This window comes from Uranotaenia lowii, chromosome 3 (assembly GCF_029784155.1).
Source record: "Uranotaenia lowii strain MFRU-FL chromosome 3, ASM2978415v1, whole genome shotgun sequence".
Taxonomy (NCBI): domain Eukaryota; kingdom Metazoa; phylum Arthropoda; class Insecta; order Diptera; family Culicidae; genus Uranotaenia; species Uranotaenia lowii.
This window is the reverse complement of record NC_073693.1, coordinates 100,120,431-100,142,253: the sequence shown is the minus strand read 5'-3', so window position 1 is coordinate 100,142,253 and position 21,823 is coordinate 100,120,431. Positions and strand designations below refer to the sequence as shown.

At 34.9% G+C, this 21,823-nt stretch overlaps 2 protein-coding genes across 3 annotated transcripts in view; one reads left to right on the top strand and one right to left on the bottom strand.

Moving 5' to 3' along the window:
* LOC129758525 (HIV Tat-specific factor 1) overlaps positions 1-21,823 on the top strand; it is a 329,990-nt gene that overhangs the window by 14,355 nt on the left and 293,812 nt on the right. The window lies entirely within an intron of this gene.
* Positions 1-21,823, bottom strand: part of LOC129758524 (X-linked retinitis pigmentosa GTPase regulator) — a 41,909-nt gene that overhangs the window by 14,106 nt on the left and 5,980 nt on the right. The window contains exons 2-5 of one of the 2 annotated variants that reach the window (XM_055756038.1): positions 14,466-14,801; positions 14,282-14,358; positions 13,275-13,607; positions 4,566-4,730 (exon numbers count right to left, since the gene is read on the bottom strand). In XM_055756038.1, coding sequence (XP_055612013.1) covers positions 4,566-4,730; positions 13,275-13,607; positions 14,282-14,294 — 511 coding nt within the window. In that variant the 5' untranslated portion in view covers positions 14,295-14,358; positions 14,466-14,801. Of the gene's footprint in view, positions 1-4,565; positions 4,731-13,274; positions 13,608-14,281; positions 14,802-21,823 lie in introns of both variants that reach the window. The other variant, XM_055756037.1, reaches the window with a different exon arrangement.

Below are 21,823 nucleotides of genomic sequence, written 5' to 3'. Positions count from 1 at the left end.
TCGATTAACAGTCCCATAATGAATAAAAATGGTGCTCTCGACCTTACCAATAACCCAATTTCGAAAATTTCAGGTCTAACGATTAATTATGACAACCTAGAAACGATTTTCTTTTATGCTGAAAGTGGTGGTCACAATTTAAAAATATATTCCAAAACAGAAAAAGCTGATTGTCTCGCTTGCTTGTTTTTATATATGGGACTGTTATGAAAGTAGAGGCGGTAGATTGTTGCAGCTTAACTGACTTCATGTTATATCCAAAAATCTAATAACGTATTCGTTTAGTTATACCCAGTTTTGCACCAGGTCACAACGAGTAATGCACATTTTACTGTCATTTTTAGAAGTTTATGCGCTAAGTTTTGCATCCGAAATTCCCCAGATTTGATTAAAATGGACGGTGGAACACTGAAGATTCGTGTGTGAGCGATCGAGGTAGCAAAACACTGACAACGAATTATGTTTGTTCTAGTATGGTAAACCTTAAAACTGGACGAATGTAGAAAACGAATACGGTGTAAGTATCATATTTTCATCATTTTACAGCCTGAGCTGGCCATACTGAGCTCTTTGATTATTTCTACAACATTTGTGCCACTTTCTCATACTTTATTGATCAATGGGAAAGAATTTTGGTGTCCAGTGCTTAGCTCCCGATATAAAAACTATGTAAAGCACGTCTATATTAAATTTTTTATCACATTTTTGTGATTCCAAACACAGGGACTGAACCTTCTACTATTGGCATTGATTATGTTTCACAATGATCTTTGATCGAAAAGTTAATAAGTTATATAAATAGTATATGACCAGGTTGTAAAAGCAACATTCCCATTATTAGTTATATCACATTAAAAATACGATACTAAGAATTTCGGTTAAAATTTAAAGTCATTTTTTCTGCAAACACTCTACAAAGCACGAAAAAGTAGTGTTTTTACCTGCTTTGGTAAGTTCTTTTGTTTCCATGTTGTTAGAAGTGCGCGCTATCTCCATATGTGAGTGCAGTTGTTCGACCACTGTTTGTTTTCGATGCAAAAAAAGAGATTTATTGTCATTATTTCTTTCATAACTCTTCAAGGTGTTAATGGCCCACTTTGGTGTCTTCAGATGAAAGTTGCATCATGAATTGAGCTATACAATGGTATTTTTTGCAAAAAATTCGGTGGTGCAGACGGTACTTTTAGACGCCATTTAAAGTTTATTTACAACTTTTCATTATTTAATTTTTTTCAACTATTTTATTTGGAAAGCTGATAAAATTTCAATGCATTTTAATGTGCTATTTTATAATTTCCGTTGAGAAACAACAGAGTTATGTAGCTTTGAAAAATGGTTATTTTTTAATTACAAAAAAATCTAACCGAAGCTAACTCAAAAAATAAAAATGTTAGAAATCTGAAAAAATACATGTGTTTTTAAGTCGCAAAAATGAACCAAATGTTCAATTTTGGGGAAAATCTGAAGACCCCCGGCGCAAATTGTCAGATAATAAAAAAAAATCCCCATATATCAATTACCGCAGACCGCAGACCGCAATTAAATTATAATTCTGCGAAAAAAAACTAGAGATGTTCTCTTTTTGGTTAATTTTTCCAATTCTTTAAAATAATAGAATTTTAGAGAATCTTTCAGTAAGTATTAACTAAATTGAATTTGAGATATTTTTATAAGCATAAATCTAATCGTTTTGCAGACTTCAACAAATCTATTAAATGAAATAAAAGCTTTTTTAAAACTTTCTTCAGTAAAGTTAAAAATATTGATTTTTCCAAACCTAAAAATATGAAGAATTTAACTTTTAAGATCATTCATCGTCATCATCATCATCATCAAAATATTATTTCCTTATTGAAACAGTGTACCAAATTAATCAGAATCAGTTTTTAATTTTATGTAGATTTTTTAGTTTATTAATTTCATATGCTTTTCATTTATTTTTATTATTTTAAATAATCTTTTTAGAATTGCAACTTTAAGAGTTAATTTCAATAAGCAAATACTCATTTGATTAATACTTCGAGCTCTCAATATTTATAACACCTCTTGGAATTCTTACTTTTTTATCAGTTTCGTATTCGATCATTCAAGAAATCATCCATTTCTAAACCTTTAATTCTTCAAAGATGATGAATTGAATCAGTTGTATTTAAAATTTACAAGTTATTTTTATGAACTTCAATAAAACATGAACTTTTAAAGTCATTTATTTAGATAAATGTAAGAATATAAAATTGGAATTCATCTCTTTCTTTGATCACTGGCTTATATTTTCATTTTTATCAGATTAAATTTAATCATTATCTATGTGTTTTCAATAACTTCTCTTTAGTTTTAACAGATTTTTCCTTATCGAAAATTCACATTTCAAATCTTGATAAAATATTATTTCAATCATGGATTGTTTCTGACCTGATTTATTTTAGAATTGGGATTAAATTTGTTTTAAAACTGGTGTTGTATTTAATGCATATTTTATGGTTTTTAAGCTTTAAATTCTGGTTTTATTCTAAATTTGGATTTGCATTTGTTTTCTGGTATTTCGAAAATATTGACTTAAAACTTTTTGTTCAGAATAAGGAGCGTAATTTTGAATTACTTTTCAATAACTTACCGAAAAAACACTGATTTGAAACTTCGATTCTTAATTATTTTGAATAGTTAAACATAAATAAAATAAATTTTTGTATTTATTATGCATTATTGGTATTTTATTTCTTGCAAAATGTGAATTTCGAAACCCCGCCCCCCTCATGGACGGGTCCTTCGCACGGGCTTGCAGAAAATTACTAGGTATAATGATAACCATTACCAATTCGCAAACGAAAATCTTGAATCCATTCATCAAACTAAAATATTTGTTTTAAAAAATCAAATAAATTAACTTCCAAATCACATTGTATAAAAATTAAAATATGAATTTGTGATTAGAATTCATGAAAACTTTGAAAAAAAGGATCATTCTGAATTCATACATTTGAGACTCAGAGGTTTAGACATTATTTTTAAATAAGATTCGACTAGTATGCAAAAAAAACAACTTGAAAGTTACGATTTTGAACAGAATTGCAGTTTCAAACTCAAATTTTCAGTATCGAAAAGTAATATTTTTGATTTTTTATTTAAATTTTACTAGCAATCCAAATACGATCTAGAGAGCCGATTCGGAATTCATGATATAACTTGTACCTATTAAAAAATAAAAAAAAAATTATAACCGGATTATCAGATCACATTATTTATTCTAAAGACCGGAAAATATTTATCTATTCAAAATAGTAGTTTTATGCGTATAACAAACGAATGAACCTTAAGAGGTTTTGACGGATGTTCAAAACCAACAAATATTCTAGATTTATTTGTAGAATTTAAAATAAAAATAGTGACAAAATCTCGTTTTGGTTTATTTTATATTAATTTACCTCTTGTAGCATGCATATTTATTAAAACGATATGAAATTTTCAATGCTTTTTTATATTTCAACAGAACACATCGAAAGTCTTTTTTTATCTGGGAATAGGTGTTACAGAAGAATTGTACCAAAGTTTTAAATGATAGATTTTATCAGGTCACAATGGCAAATCGCTATAATTTCAACATTACTAAGCTACACTCGTTTTGAATATGTATTGATTTATGAGAAATAAAATCGCTTCTATTTGCCAATAAAACATCGAAAATCTTGGCGGCGCGATGTGAAAAGAATAATAAATCTGAGTTCACATCAAGGTGTAAAGTGTCTTAGCGATTAAATATAAGCAGAGATGGAAAGTATCATTCGCCTGTTTTTTTCGAGTTGAAATCGTTATGTGCAGATTGAGTTTATCTTCATTCCAATAATAACGTTAGTGCTTACAAAAAGTTCGGCCTTGTCGATTTTCGCCTCCGCCTCCGAGATTAGCTTTCTAGAAGAATGTCTATCATCAGCTTTAAGAGAAACGGATTCAAATTCGACCAATATTTGAAAAAAAAAAAATTTATGAAAAACCAATTTTTCGAGAACAAAATGTCCCAAAGTCTCATACAAATTTCTGGCTCGTTGTACGACCTCTTCCGTTGTCCAATGATAATTTCCATTTTTGACAGTCGGCTAGATTTGTGTCATTCTAGTCTTCATAAAAGTAGTTCTAGCTCCGGCTGGGAGTTTTACTGAAAATGCTAATGTATTGCGGCCGAGCAACAAAGCTGCAAAATTTTGAATATCAGAAACTAAGAAAAGTCCCTAAGTGACCCCAGAAATAACTATGAGTTGTCGCAAAAATATGGATTTTTGTTTCTTCAAAATGGAACTTTTCGTTGAAAGCTTGAAGTCACATGTTATTCGCTAATCAATAATAGCTGGCTTATTTTATTCGAAACGGATGAACTTTCTATTATATAATAGCGTTATATCACCTGAAATTTACGATGTAGATTTTTGACCACTTTTAGCTCAATTTCCATAACACTATAGACACCAGAAATGTAGTAGTGTCTATTTTCAGACAGCTTCCATTTGACAATATTCCCATGAAATATCTGTTCGCGAAAGCCCCACTTTTAATCATCTTTTTGAATTACTCACCTGTCAAAATCAGCCCATATCCGTTTCCACCGAATCGAGCATCCTTCACTTGGAGTTTGTACTTTTTCATCGTTCGAACACAGGACGGTTTGACGCAGACGTCGGTCGATCCGAGGCCCAGCTGACCGTAATGATTTTTGCCCCACACGAACAACCGTCCGGATTCTGCAAATACATACAACAGTAATTAAAAGTCAATACATTTTATTTGCCAGGGGGATGGACTGAAACGTTGTCGACAATTGGTGTTCTGATGGAGGAAAATTCCGCACGCCATTGACCAATTAGTTAATCCATTGACCCTGACCGCTAATAAGATTTGCATGTTTCACCCTTGGGAATTATCATAAATTTGGTAGAGTGAACCGTTCTGGGGGGGTGGAAATGGTAATCAGGCGAATTGTAAGGTTTCGTCACACCTTCCCAGTTGGAAATCAGAAGGTCTAATTTGGCATCAGCCGTCTTCATTTGTGTAGGTGGCATGCCGCAAATCAGGATCAGCTGCTAGATGAGTCGAGTTTGCCTAAGGATTGTTTTTTCGCTGACTGAACTGATCTATTATGGCAGAAAAACATGCAAACCAATAATATTTTTGTATTTTTTTTAGTTAGTCTATGGAGACCTCAGAACATCGGTAGAATGTGCGGGCATGTCTTTATGATTACCTACAAAAAAATTATACAGTTTTTTATCACAATCTAATGACTAAATTTTATCTATCAGATTTAAATATTGTGCCTTTTTTTGAAAATGTTTCTTAAGCCTCAATAAACAATTTCTAGAAGAAAAAAGTTTATTTTTGTTAGTGTTAGCAATCCGGTCTTGTTTCCTTTTAACCTTCACCTAACATGTGGTTCTTTTTTTTCAAATTTCAAAAATCAACCCTTTTTTAAGATTAGATAACTAAATTTAGATTTTTACCTTCTAAAATATCGATGCCATGCTTAATCCTCCAAAACTGTTCGCAAAATATCCGTTTCAGGGAAATTTTACCTGTAGATTGTTTTTATTCCAGTGGCCGCAAATGTTGGCCAATATTAGATTCATTGTGTAGATAATTTATTCTAGTTTCTCATTTCAAAACAAAGTAGATTTCTTATATCACGTTGTTTCTATTAGGTTCCAAATGACCAAAGTTCAAAAAATTCATTTTATTTTTCAATTGCTTATAATTTTTGACACCCTCACAATATTCAAGTGTTTCTTTGATGTTTGTAATTGTCAAGAATGCATCTATCTGACGATGTAGAGATTTGTAGGGGTTCGATGATAAAATCCGATAAAAATATCTTACTGAAAATTAAGATATCTTTGGATTTGCTCCGCTGTATCTCATATCTTACTAAACTGATTTTCTAACTCAAATTTTAGTTTCTTCTCGTAAATTTGATTATTATTTTCAAAGAACATCCTTGGTATCTAATAAATCTCAGTTCTTCAGAAGTTATATTGGAATGATGATTAACATGCTTTGAATCTGCGCTTCGGGTTATTTCGACCCGAACAGCGTTGGGAGGTTAAAATAATCAGTGCTTTTAATATAAGACAGTTCAACAACAGCCTTTATGGGGCCATTCAAATATTACGTAACGCGTTTAGGGGGGGGGGGGGGGGGGGGAGGGGGTGTAAGAGTTTGTTACGCTTTGTGGATTAAGGATAGAAAATCTGAGACAAATGTGTTACGTAGGGGGGTGTGGGGGTTGAGAATGACCGAAAATTGCGTTACGTAATATTTGAACGGCCCCTTATTTGTTCTGATATTTTTTATATCAGATACCAAATCCTTTGTAGTTTTTGTAATTCAGCGTTCAGAATTTTAAGGGGGGGGGTAGGGTCTAACGGGTATAAAAAAACACCATTTTCATGATTTTTTTCTAGAGCTGTCGTTCAAACAAATGTATTCAATTTTTTTGCATTATACAAAGCATTGTTAAAAGAACATTTAGTAATTTTTTCGTAGAAAAATATTGAAAAATGAGCCGTTGACGGAGCACTTTCGAGGATGCCTTTTAGAAAACAGGATTTGCGGTGGACACTGTATCTCAGCACAGAATCATCTGAAGTCAAAAAATCAAAGCAAAATATTTTTAATAGATGTTTTTCTGGACCCCAACGTTTTTATTTAACTTAAAAAAAATTTTGTGAAATTTTTGTGGCTGTTTGAAGTAAAAACTACGATTTTTCACGAAAAAATCCGCCATTTTTCACCTGTAAAATCTCCCCAAAGTAAAAAAAACAAAAAAGAAAAACGTTGGGGTCTGGTATTTTATATGTAGAAAATATGTTCCAAATTTGAAAAGAATCGGATAAGTAGTATTCAAATGACGATGTCCACGGACTTTAAAAATGTGCTTTCGAGAAAAACGCGTTCGAAGTTTCTGCTCTTGCTTTCTTGCAGTATTAGATAGGAGGAGATAAAGGCCTATAATTTCTACAGTTTTGCTTCAATTGACTTGAAAATTTGACACAACATTCTTGAAATGTTTTACAATAAGAAAATGAAAAAATAAAAAAATCGATTTTTTTAAAGTGTTAGACCCTACCCCCCCCCTTAAGTAAAAAGATTTTTTCCTTATCCAAAATTAAATTACCAAATTTTGTTGTACAAGAGTTTTTTTTAATGATATTGCAAGAAAAAGGTAGTAAAACTCCCTTTTTGTGGATCTTATTTTAAACCTTTTTCAAAATTTTGAACCTATTAAATAATTTGATGTGTCCTATTAAAACAGGCAATGTATGCCTACTAAGGTAGCATAGATGTATGGAAAAACTAAATAATTAATAATACATAGAGGAGATACGGTCATAACGAGCACCTGGGGCATAGTAAGCACTTCTCTTTTTTAAGGGAATACGTATTTTCTCATTTTCGTAGGAAAAAGATACAACGGCTCACCGGCAGGACTTGAACCTGCAATCTCCGTTTGAGTACAACGGCGCGTTAGCCAATTTCACCACGGTGAACATGATGAAACACGAGCAATCGAGCTCTGCCGATCAACTGCAGGACCTTCTATCGAAAACACCATGTATATCCCGCATGTGATCTTTTCCGCTATTAATCTCTCTTGTTTCTCTAACCCCACCCATCGACTCGGGATTTTAGCCGAGCGAGCACATGGTCGATTGCTTAGGGGTATTTTCTAAAATAAATTTTCACGAGAAATCGTTGCATCCTGAGCCGATGTCCGCGAGTTTGAGCCCAAGATTAAACAACGGAATCATCAACCTTCCCAAAAGCCCGGAAAACTACTGCAATAACACAAATCTGGACAGTTTCATCTCATATCATTAGTGAATGTCAGCATAGTTTTAGAAAAAAAGCGATTTGTCAAACCTGGTGGTTTATGTCCCCTTCGTTAGCAGTTCTTTGGCAAATAAGCCGCAAGTGGATGCAATCTACGTGGAATTCTCAAAGGCTCTCGATGGGCTACCCCACAAGCCCCTGATTGATAAATTGGACAAAATGGGATTCCCATCTTGGCTGATACAGTGGCTTGAGTCATATCTTCAAGGCAGAACTGCTTTCGTCAGAAAAGGTCACATCAAATCCCGAAATACAATTATTCCATCCGGAGTTCCTCAAGACAGCCATCTGGGTTCACTTTTGTTCAATCTCTTTATGAACGACCTTTGTGAACTTATCGATTCCAAATTAGTTTTCTATTAAACGTTTCAGTTTCAGAAGGCAGATTCAAAGTCCAGAAAAAGGTTCATTTTATTAACAAATTTACAATCATGTTGATGAGGAATTCAAGAGATCATGAGCTGAGATATCTCGTTTCTTCGCTTGCCAACATTGTGCTACACTTCGAAGTATACTCGAATGAACTGAATTTGAGTTTTAAACCTTTTTTTACAAAATTAAACACAACATTTGCCATAACAAAAATGCTAAATTTGTGAACTTCGGTTCAGAGGTTTCAGAGATATAGAATGCCGAATTTCGGTTTTTCTTATCGTAGAAATCTATCTTCGCGGTCCTTAATGTGTCAAGATTGCTTGTCAATTCAATTTCCAGATTTCAATTTTTTAAACAAAATAAGTTTATAAAGACATTTAAGTTCAAAATCACAAATAAAAGGTAAAATTTAAGTTCTTTGTTTTTTCAAAAATACTCAAATTTTATTTTAAAAAATCATTCACAGGATTTTCATTATGGAATTGATTCTTTATGAAAAATATTTGTTGCCCGAGGCTGAAAGTCTCTATAATAAAAAAAAAAATATTTGTAAAGAGACATTAAGAAACATTTTCACCTAAAAAATCTGCACAAAATTTTAAATTTTCCCAGTGTATTATTTAACATTATTAACACATTAAGGACACCAAAATTCGTCCTTTTATAATTCAGAAATAAGTTTTTCCAAGAAAAATTTCATACTAAAATCATTAATTTGGTTTTTGCTTGCATTAAGTAAATTTGACCCTAAAATCTGTTGATTTTTATCCCTTACTTTTTTTTTGTTGAAAATTTGATTTATTTTCATCAAAGGTTAAAACCTTTGAATTTGCAAAATAGTTTGGACGATTGGGCTTGTTTGATTTGAGTATAAAATAAGTTTTTTTTCTAAGAAAAGGAAAACTATCCTTAAAAAAAGTTTATTTATGCCCAAACCAACTAAGTTTGATCTACCAGACGCTTAAAGAAATTCAAAGATTTTAACCAACGATGGAAGCGAATTTAGATCACCTTTTAGGTTTGGGACCAATTTTTTAAAGTAACGATTTAATACGAAATTTTTTATTGTCAAAGTAATTAAAAGTGAATAATCATATAGTTACAAATATAATTTGTTTTTTTTTGTATTGGTAAATTGTTTGGCCAAAACTCATAGGTAAAAATCAGTCATCAAACTATCAAAATGTGATGTGAATTTTTAGTTAATGTTACATCGATCTAATAACTGGAATTATGCTACATTGGTCCAGAATGAACGATTTTCAAAACTCCATCAGGTTTTCAGAAAAATTATGTTAAGTTGAATCGGAATTCGAAAAGTGAAAAGAATTTCAACGAAAATATTTGAAAAAATACGAAGAATTTGTGTCAGCTCACCTGTAGACAGGGCCAGATTTAGCCGACAATTTTTCTAGGGGAGCCCCGATTTTTTTTTAAATATACCTCAGAATTATTCAGAGTTTAAGTCTCAAATTATTGTGCAGAATAAAAATTACAAAAATGCAAATTGTTTCAGTATTTAAAATCCACAATTTGAACTAAAAAATTCAGTTAAAACTCCGAAAGTGAATTAAAAATTTGTTATGATAAAGATTTAAAATCTAAAATGACACCTTAAATTGATATTAGTTTTCTAAAAAAAAAGCAGAATTTAAATAACGTTCGAAGAAATAATTCAAATTACATTATATAAATTTCAATTATAGATTCAATTATAGAATTTGAATTGAAAACAAAATTAAAAGAACAATGCAGATTTTTTAATTCCTCGAAATCAACATTAGAATATAGAACATGATTCCAATATTAGAAAGCAATTCAAATTCAGTTGAAGGGTAAAATAGAAATAATAACAAAACATAATTCAACAATAAAGAGTTTAAAATATAAATCGAGTGCCAGAGCTAGGTTCAATCATCCAAATCCAGATAAGAATTCGAAATCAGTCTATGATTTCAAAAACTTAAATCAGAACTGACTTTATAAAATGAAAAAATAATTTGAATAAAATGCTTTTTATTTGTCATTACTTTATTAGAAACGGCTTAAACTTAAGATAAAATAATGAGCATTATAATATTCAATCAAATCATTGATTGTGTATCTGAGAAAACAAGCAGAACCATACTTTAAAACTCGGATGTCGAATGTTGACAGATACTTATTTGAATTGAAAACTAAAGAATTAAAAGCAGTATTCGAATGAGGATTATTGATACAACTGTAAAATTTAGAATTTATTTCATAATAGTGAAGAAATATATTCATTTCAACATCAAAGGATTATTATTATCATCATAAGCGCCTCATAAAAATTATGATTTGTAAATGTTGGTCGAAAGTTTGAAGGTATGAAACGTTACTTTACCATTTTACCGTTTGCTTAACCCTTATGAGGCCTTCAGAACCAAAGAGTTATATGGGCAAAAATGGTCAATTTAGAGTTTATAATCCATAACGATTTTTCATGTTTCAAATTATTTTAGGTGAAATTTCAGATTTATAAAACTTTTCTTTCATACTTTTCCAATCGAACGAAAATTTCAACTTTCTGAAAAATGTATGAAAAACGAGAAAAAAACAGCTTCAATGAACGTATAACTCTTTGGCTCTAAGGGCCTCATATGTAGTGTATGAGTGACGGAATCACGTTTGAATATGTTGCTATCTTCTGCATTAAGAAGTTATAACAAAAAATATCAGAATTTGAAAATAAAAAATTCCTTCTGAGAATTTTCTTTAAAATTTCGATTAAGATTTTAAATTTACAGTTAGGATTTAGATATAAATTTTTGAGTTCGGATTGAAAATTCAGATTCAGAATTTAGCTAGAATATATGCCATATTCAGCACCCAGAACTAAGGCTCTAAAAACACATTAGTATTATAGACGAGAATCTAAATAAAATTTCATAATGCTTAAATGCTATGCTGTTTCACATAGAATCGCATCTTTTCATTTACTGCAGCGCCCCTAGTTGTCACAAGGCGAATCTATTGACAGTGTTTTGATCCGGATGGTTTGTTTACTTAGTGGTAAAAATTTCATCAAGATTGAAGTAGTCAGTCAAAAGTTATCGACGATGGAACGCGAAAGGCGAGAGAAAATTCTGCACACTCACGTAGAGAAACCGACGTGGTCAGGGGTAAAGATCGCGAAATTCCTGAAATATACCAAATCGACTGTAAATTCGGAGCTGTAACGTTACCGGGAGACCCTTACGGTGGATTGAGCAAAACAAACCAGGCGTAAAAGTGGAACATATGACCGGAAGCTGCGAGCAAAGGTAATTCGATCAGTTCACATTAATCCTGGAATCTTTTTGCGTGGTTTGGCGAAAAAGTTCAAGACGAACCACAGTACAGCTCGACGAATTTGTTTGCGAGAAGGCTTGCGGTCGTATCATGTAAGCCAACACCTCAACAGGACGCTGAAACAAAACCTGGTTGCCAAAACCAGGGCAAGGAAGTTGTACGAGAAAGTGTTGACCAAGTACAACGGATGCATTTTGATGGACGACGAAACTTACGTCAAAATGGATTTTGGACAAATACCCGGTTACAAATTTTACCTTGCGAAGCGTAAAGGGAATGTTGTGAGTAGATTCCAGTTTGTTTTCGCAGATAAATTTTCTCGTAAGTTGATGATTTGGCAAGGGATCTGTAGTTGTGGGAAGAAGACTAAGATTTTCATCACCGGGGACACAATGAATGGAAATGTTTACAAAGAAGAATGTCTCCAGAAGAGGGTTTTGCCATTCATTCGGTCCCACAAAGGTCCGGTGAAGTTCTGGCCGAACCTGGCAAGCTGCCACTACAGCCGGGATGTCGTTAAGTGGTATAAGGAGAACAAGAACGATTTTGTTGAAAAAAGTATCAATCCACCAAACTGTCCGGATTTTCGTCCTATCGTGAAATATTGGGCAATAGTTAAGGGCAAACTGAAGAAATGTGGCAGAACCATGAAAAAACCCGCTCAAATGGAAAAGTGGTGGAACAAGATGGCGAATGAGGTTACCAGCAGTACTGTGTCGAAAATGATGGGTGGTATCACAAAAAAAGTTCGAAAATTCATCCGAAAAGCTGACGAATGATTTTTATGTATTTTTTCTCCCTAAAGTGCAATAAAAACCCTACGAAATGACATTTTTACTTTTGTTGTACGTTAAAGTCGCGAATGCCATAAAGATGGTGAAACGACTATTATCGAAAAAAAAGAAAAGTGAAGTTTTTAGAATTTTCAGTAGTCAGCACAAACTATTGCGAGGTTTCCAAAACAACGAATTTTGTACAAATCGAATGAGAAGCAAGAGTGGTTCAGCGGTTTTAGTTAGGGGTGTCAAATTTGAAAATTAAAAAAAAATTACGGGTGCTTATCATTCCTCAGAACGGTGCTCATTTTGTCCCAAACTGATACATAATTGATTTTATGTGATGTGTGGATAACTTAAACTTGTTTTTTTTAAGTCCAAGTTCAAATCGACCCATTCGCTTGGAAAATTATATTTAAAAATTTTAAAACGAACTTTGGACGTTCTATTCGATAATAATCGTTGAATTTTCTGTAGTTTATTTGTAAACATATTGATTTCAAAATAATTCCTTAATCTTTTAAATCTTATCAAAAGTTTATCTAGAGGAATCTCTTAGTGTTTCAAATGCTATAAGCTAGCTGCCTCTCAACGAAATTTCGAGCAACCCATAGCCGGACTTGAAGGCGATCGCGTGCGAATCCGTCATTAGCCGGCTGAAAATTAAACTGTCACTTTTGTTGTTGTTCTCATATTTTCACTTCTGCTCCCATTAGGGACAGACGACGACGGTCATTATCCTTCCCACAACTGTCACCTAATAGCAGCTGAAATCAGGAGATCTGTCGAACGAATAAGTTATTAAATTTTAGATTTTTTTTTCTAGAATGGATGATAACTTTCCCGCCCAATCAAAACCGAATTTTATATCTTAGGTTTTTTTTAAGTCAAATTTAAATTTTCTTCTATACCGGAAATTCTTACAGGTTTACTCACCACAAATGACGCCACTCTGTTTGTTTCCGCACACAATTTTCGCTACCGGATCGTTCTTGATGAAGAAGTAGCTCTGCTGAACGGGAGTTTTGGGTGGCTGCTGGCTGGCTGGACTTAATCCCGCACGGTGCATTTGCATTCCGGCTATGGTGGCCGCCATCATGGCACTTCCGATTCCGAGGGTCATCCCATTTCCGGTTCCGTTGCTTGGTTCATTTTGCGACTGGTCTGTGGTCCGTGGACTGTTCTGATAGGCAGATTGCTGCCGGTGTAGGACCGTTCCAATATTTTCCGCAAGGTAGGAACGACCCAGAGTGAAAACGGCTCCAGTTTCTTGATGAAGGCAACATTTTTTCAACAACAGAATAAGAATTCAAAATTTTGTTTGAGATTCAGATTCCGAATTCAGATTCAGATTCAGAATTCAGAATCAGAATTGAGATTTAGAATTCAGATTCAGAATTCTGAATTCAGATTCAGAATTCAGATTCAGAATTCAGATTCAGAATTCAGATTCAGAATTCAGATTCAGAATTCAGATTCAGAATTCAGATTCAGAATTCAGATTCAGAATTCAGATTCAGAATTCAGATTCAGAATTCAGATTCAGAATTCAGATTCAGAATTCAGAATTCAGATTCAGAATTCAGATTCAGAATTCAGAATTCAGGTTCTGAATTCAGATTCAGCATTCAGAATTCAGAATTCAGATTCAGAATTCAGATTCAGAATCAGATTTAGAATTCAAATTCTGAATTCAGATTCAGAATGCAGATTCAGAATTCAGAATTCAGAATTAAGATTCAGAATTCAGAATTCAGAATTAAGATTCAGAATTCAGATTCAGAATTCAGATTTAGAACTCAGGTTCAAAATTCTCTGAATTCTGAAATTATTAAAGATTCATTATTTAAATTTAGAATCCAGACTCAAAATTCCCAATCAAAATTAAGTTTTAGCTCAGAATGATGAATCAAAACTTAAACTCAACGCTTGTTAATTGATACCTGGGATTTCCATTTTGCTTAGTTATATCCACTGATTTTCTTTTCTGTTCTTATTTAAAAGCAACTGGAATCCAATCCTAAATGCAATTTCCCAAAATCCAAGCGTTTCTGGTTATTACACCTATTTTTTTCCTTAATCCGTTTTCACTTCTCACACAAAGCAACACTTCCGCATGATTACCACCTCTTTCTGAAGCTGTCAGAAACTTTTTCCATATTCGGGCGAGAGCTTATTTAAAACTCTGCCAGTTTAAATTTACCCACTCAGCTGTTCTTTTTTTACTGCTGCACGTATAAAAGTTTCACTTTCAGGCCATAATCCAACCCTGCCCAACACATTCTCGGTTTTCATAAGGTGACTCCCCCCTGCGGCTGCGGCTCGATTTAAACCGAGCACCAGTTTCCCATTGTAGAAGTTCACAGTTTTCATTCACTTTTCCAGTATCCTTTGGCGCTTTTCTTTTCAATCCGGCAGGGTGTGTTAATCCGTTCGAGGTTGGTCCAAGACTGAGGTGAAAAACTGGACGGCACCCACTTAGTAGTTGGGATTGTATAAAAAAAACAGAAAAATAGTTTTCCCCATGTAGACGACATGGGTGACTACAAAAGTGGGTGGTTGGCTGGCTGGCGAGGTTTACTACACTGACCTCTTACCCTTTTATGATAGTAATTTTCCCTCCAGGATTGCTGGTGGGGGGTCAATCATGTGTTCGTTTTTTTTTTTGCTTCTTTCTTGTGGTTGAATTGAAGGAAAAGAGGGAATTTATACCTCTTTCCAGAACCCATCATAGCGACTTTATATCAAGGAGGTTAGTGTAGGGATACCATACGTACTCTTTTAAGAGTACATGTACTCTTTTTCGATCGAGAAATGAGCGTACTCTTCTTTTTGTGAAATTTTACCAAATGTACTCTTTTTTTGTTGAAAGACGTTTTATAAGAGAAACGAACTTATTTCTTCCAATTCTTAAGTTTGTGTACCTATATGTACAAGAAGTCCGAAAGAAATGCAACAATTAATGCATTTACAGTACTCCAGGTATCCCTACTTGAGATCTCCGCGCGATAATTAAAATGGAATGCATCACAAATCGATTGAAATCTAAATTTTTTGTAAAAAAAAAGATTGCTATGTCATTAGTAGTACTTTTCTTTAAGTTTAATAGCGCACCTTAAAAAGTGTAAAACCGCTTGCAAGATCATCAATATGCAATTTACGCCAAAACAGTTTGCAATGAACACAACAGCAATTTACTTAAAAGTCATGTAAATAAATCGAAAGTGACAAATCGAGAAAAATGGTACGCTTCTAAATTGAAAAACTCTTTCCAATATGCTACATTTTCTCATGTTTGCGATGTTCTAATCTCTATCTCTTCGAATAATCCAACATTATTGATTCTTTGACTTTCCACTAAAAATCTTTGAGAAAAGGAACAAAAAATAAAAATTAAAATTTTCTGTCAGAAAAAGTGTTTTAAGTTATATTTGCCAGGTTAGTTACATAACTAGTAACTAATTGTCACTTTTTGAATGGCTTAAAATATCATAATTTCTTCCGTTTCTCCTAAATATTCTGAAAAATGATTTCAACGTACTCTTTTCAGCCTTGAAGGACATGGTAACCCTAGGTTAGTGCAACTTGGTTGTTGTAACAGAGCAAGTGCTGGTCAGTTCGCGTTCTTCGCGATAATAAAAAGGGCATGAATTGCAGAGTGGGCTTGCTATGCAATTTTTTATCAAATTATTTTAATGGGTATTGTAATAAAAGAAAACTAGTGATTTTAGAGAAAATAAATACATACGGTATTGCGAAATTACAAAATCTGACAAAATAAATTAAACAGAAAATGGTTGAATTTTTGTTCTAAGTATCGTGTCAGTGTGATCAGTGTTATAAGGTCAAGTTTTTTGATCCAAGTTTTTTTTTCAAAAGTTGTATATACTAACATTTGAAAAAAATCTTGGATCAAAAAACTTTGACCAACTTGACCTTATAACACTGATCACACTGACATGACACTTAGAACAAAAATTAATCCATTTTCTGTCTAATTTATTATGTCAGATTTTGTAGATTCGCAATACCGACGGCAGGTGGCGAACCTGAAAAATGTGACAAAAAATGCCCTGTAGGAAAAATGTACCTGTTTAGCCTGATTTTATCGTAGAAATTTCCTGATTTTTTAAAAGTTGGGTAACATTTCCTTACTGGGATAGCATTTCTTCAAATCGATCGATGCGCAAAATTATCCAGAAAACAAAATCGAGTGTCCAGTCAGTATGGTCTGTGCTTATAATGTAAGGATTGTATTCGAAAAAAAACAACACTTTGTTTTGTGATTATCTTTTAAATGCATTAATGAAAATTGAGGAAATTTTCAGCGAAGTTACCTGGTAATGTAATGTTTACATATGCATATTTTCGTAATGTTCTGTCAAGTGGTTTTTGAGATAGCGTCCAATGAAGATATTTTTCGACTTTGATTTTTGGGCAACATGTGCGCCATCTATAACGAGTACTGTGAACCGCTTTTTTCATGTCAAGGCTATTTTTTATTACGTTTGTTGTTTTCTGAAGCATAACCTTCAAAATACCTCAAATTTTGAATGTGGTCGAAGTTATGACAAATTTAGCCGATTGTCCTCCTTCGGCACAAAACATCATATTTGACAGTTTATCACTCCACCACCGTTTTTGCAATCAATGGTGTACGATGTCAGATCCAAATTAAACACAGTATAAAGGTATGATGGTGTTTCGCCGATACGTCAACAATGAAATATTATTGATATCGAGAACGACACCAAAATCAACAAGAGGTCATGGTTCGACCACAAGGCTGCAATGCTATAGAATCCGTGTGGAGCATATCTCTCAGATTTAAGCTTTTTTGTCAGATTAAAGCTTTTTTTCTAAGATTTAATTTAAAAAAGCTTAAAACACTTAGCAGAGATATGTGGGTCACACAATACATAGACAAATTCTGTATCATTGCAGGGGTCTGGCCTCGACCGTTAAATAAATGGTCTCCTATTTATACCACCTTATCTTACTAGACAATACAGTCAAATTTTGTGCCAATACAATACATAAAATGCAAAAGCCGATGATTGGAAATCCAAAATGTCTTTGCACAACTCTAGTTTTCGTTAACCAGTTCTAACAAATATTTTTCTCTTCTCTTCCAATATGAGCTTCAATATCATCGGATTTACGTATAGAAAATTCGAAACGATCAAAAACTAGTAGTAAATCAACATCTCAAGTGAACAAATGCGACGCAAAATGGATCGGATGAATTACAATGAAGGCACTGTGCTGATGAGGAAAACGAGAGCCGACGGCCACTCTCTCTTCTCAGCATAAGTGGAGCAATTTCACAAATCAAAAATAGGAACCGACATCTATGTGCAGCACTTATTAGATCTACAAAAAGACGTTGTAAGCTTCGCTGCTAGACATAGTATTGGAAATGGAATACCTGGTCATTGATATGGATAGAAGAATAGAGCGTTTCCTCGAAAAATTAAAAAGCACAAACGAATGGGGTGGTCAAGAAACCATAGCAGCAGCCGCACAGCTGATGGAGAGAGGAATTGATGTTTACTTCGAAAACGGACCCATCGTCAGTGATGTCAACCTTCCAGATTTTGTCTGGATCTTCCAGACTTTTTGAACTTCTGCCAGACATTTTTTCAGGTTTCCAGACTTCCAGACTTTTAACTTATCTTCCAGACAATTCTAGACTTTTAGGTCAGGACGTGAAATGTTCTAAGAAACTACGAAAATAAAAAATGTTCATGGTATAATATGACAGGAAATGATAGGAAATTATGAATGTGTTTAAAACCTATTAATATTGGCAAACGGTTCGAAGATGCATGTTAAATTGAGATTCAGACCAAACACGTAACTGATAGTGACAGGAACAAAAAAAATCGTGGCTATCTGCAACATTGAGATCTGGCGACCAAAAAAAAGATCACCACTTTGCAAAGTAAGCTATCCAGACATTTCTGGACATTTCCAGACATTTTTGCAAAATCTTCCAGACTTTTTCTAAAAACAGTTGACAACTCTGCCCATCGTATACTTCAACAGAGAGGCAGTGTTCAGTCCGACAAGCGGACTGAGAAAAGAACGAGAGAAAAAGAACGCGATAGGAGCGCCAGCCAATCAGCGAGCAGCAGCCAACGAGACGAAGATATAATAACGCGCGCGCTCGTGCTTTGCATCATAATTTCGGGATGAATCATCCAAACGGATGAAAATCCTTGCAAAAAAAAACTTTGCATCATAAGTCTTTATTAAACCACCATCGCGGCAACATCGATCCAGTGGAGTGGCCAATCCAGGAGGAGGCGAACTAGCCAGGAATGGTCTAGTCCTTGACCATCGGAAGCAGAGGAAAAAGTTGTGATTGAGAAGTGTGTAAATAGTAAACCGAGAGAATAAATCCAGAATGTTCCAGCAGTAAATTGGGGTTGTTCCTTTGTGCTTCCTCCTCGCTTGCTTCAGATCCAATCGGCTCTTATAAGAGCCCCCCTTAGAAGAGTTTAGTTTGGGATGACTGCTAGCGTGTGATCGACCGGCCTTGGCCCCAGGTACAGCCCGAGGACTTGCCTCCATCGGTGAGACAACAACAGAGGTTGTCTAGGAGAGGCTCACTCCCACGAGGGAAATGACTCCCATCGGTGGTTAGTTTTCCAAGCGCCGCCCCTACAGTCGAATGGCTTTTTATAACCACAATAGGCAGTAAGGATCGCATATAGAAACAGCGAGATAAACACAAGAAATCACTACGATAGTATAGAGCAAAGAATTAATAACAATTCACAAATATCACACGAGGTCGATGCGTCTCATAGAATGAGACCTCCCTTGTTAGGTTTCAGTCAGTTCCAACCAACTTCACAAACCCCTCCCAGAGCAATAACGCAGATGCAAGGAGATGACTCAACCGAAAGAGATTCGTTCCGGTTCTTATCATGGAACTGTAGAGGATGCAGCGACACGAATGAATAGCTTGTTCAAAAAAGAAAAGTTAAAACTCATAAGACTCCAAGAAACCAGGATAGGACAATGTTCACTGAACTCCAAGTATTACATCTGGTACAACGTTAATAAGGACAGCACACAGGACCGAATTGGAGAAGGAACAGCAATATCAATTGATAAAGACATTCTCGAACAAGATTCATTACAACTTTCGTAAAATCTCAGACAACGCATGCTCATACATAGCAAACACTTTTTGAAAGAAAGTCACTTTTGTATCAACTCATCATATATCCGAACGAGTGAATTAGGTATCACAAAGAACACAAAGATTTTGGTATGATAATCAGGTCCCTACTGTTTCCATCACAAGGCGGTAGGCTAATAATAGTAGGCGACATGAATGCCATGTAGGAAAACTAGACAGAATGAGAGATGACTTATCTTGGATAGGAAACCAATTACTACACGATAGAAGCAATGCGAACGGACAAGGACTAAGGACTGATCCACGTGCTAAAAATTAAAGAATACCTAAAGGCGCTCCAAATCGGTGCTGAATATCTGGAGCAATGGGAAGTCACAATCCCGATAAAAACCTTGTATCATCCTGCACTAAGAAAGAATAATGGAAAAGAATAAGAACATCAATATTGGATGCAGCTGACAGAACTCCAAAAGACCCAGGATCGCCTATGACGCCTAGTAAGAAGTTAGCAAGTCGCAACTAAGAGACTGCACATTAGAAATCGATACAGGCTAAGAACAACCCGATTCTGCGAAAATGGGCAATAAAGGCGAATCTATCAAGCATGCCTTTCTAATAAAATAAATTAAATTAAAAGAAAAAGGGCAAATACAGCCAGAAAAGCGAAGAAATCAGCTTACGAGCCACATTTCAATAAAAATGTAAACCATTTTTTTTAATCAATAGAATCCGAAAACGGACTAGCCAAAATGACAAAAACATTTAGATTTTTTTAAAGTCATAAACGGATGAGGCAATCTAATATTCGGAAGTTTATAAACATACAAAAAAGTGGGTCGAGGACTAAAAGAGGTTGTGACAGACACCACAATAAGTCAAAATACCACTCCAAAATCAGATAATTGGAAAGAAGCAGGACCAATATCAACACTAGAGAAAATCGGAAATTGAAGAAAATTGTTCTGGAGACGCAAAATAATGGGGCACCTGGGATTAACAAAATTCACTCAGTAGTAACAACATTGATACAGAACGTGTACAAATCGAAAAAAGTTTTGGAAAAATGGATGGAAACTGTAAAAGTCCTGATCCCGAAAATCAGCAACCCAAAAAATGTTGACGATTACTGGAGGATTACGCTAGTGGTACGGGAAACGAACGGAGTCCTCACTCAAAAACAAAGGGGTAAAACAAGGATGTCCCCTAAGTCCGATGATTTCCATAATCATTGTCCACCATGCTTTGTTAAGCATAAACGAATTCCTGCCTGGTGTTCAACTTGCACAGGCGAGCCAGATAAAACTACCTTGTATTCTCGGATATGCCGACGACCTCGTATTTCTCTGCAAAGAAGAAGATGAAGAAGAAACACTTCTAGACGTGCTGGATCCGATCCTGGCATAAATTGGTTAGGATATAAACTACAAATAGACTAAAGTCCTTATTTGAGATCCCTTCAAAACAAACAACATCCAACTGGAAAGATCGCATCGTCTTGGTCTTCTGCATGTGCCCCGTTCAGGTGTTCATCGAAGTGCTACTTTCACCTCAGGATTGTCCGTCAGGATGCCTCCGTTCTTACCCCGGCATGTTTCGGTTTGCGACACGAAGCCTTTGCGGAATGCGTTGAGCTTCTAAAAGAGCTTTCGTGTTTCCTGGGAAAGATGCTGCTGCTCCAGCTGCTCCTCCAGGAGGCGTTTTTTTCTCCTGGTAAATTCGGAATCGCTGCCTCTTCCTCTGTCGGTAATTTTCCACGTGCCCTTTGCTCTGCTGCCGCCCGCACGTTCTTCTCTTCGTCCATTACCTTCCTAAACTTTTCGTCGAATGAGTCATTCCGTTGAGTTCGTTACACATGCCCGATGACGTTCTCCGCAGCACTGTTGATGGCTGTCTTGATGGTATCCCAACAGTCCTCGAAGGGGGCTTCGTCAAGCCTCTCGCGGCAGCGCTGCTTCAAACGAGTGTGCTTAGTCCGCTGCGACCTTAGGTTGCTTCAGTCGTGCGATGTTTAACCGAGGTGGACTTCGGTTTGGTATATTGATCACTATAGAGAGTTTTGGGCGCATCTTCACCACCACCAGATAGTGGTCAGGCTTAATGTTGGCGCTTCGACAGGATCTGACGTCGATGATGTCCGAGAAGGGCCGGCTGTCAATCAAAACGTGGTCGATCAGTGATTGCGTTTGGTACGATGATCTCCAGGTGTACTTGAGTGAGAGGCGGTGCTGAATAAGGTAAAACGTACGGTCATTCGTTTGGAGGGGGCGAAATCAATTATTCCGATGCCGTTTTCGTTGGTCAGTTGATGCGCTCTGAACCTTCCAATTGTCGG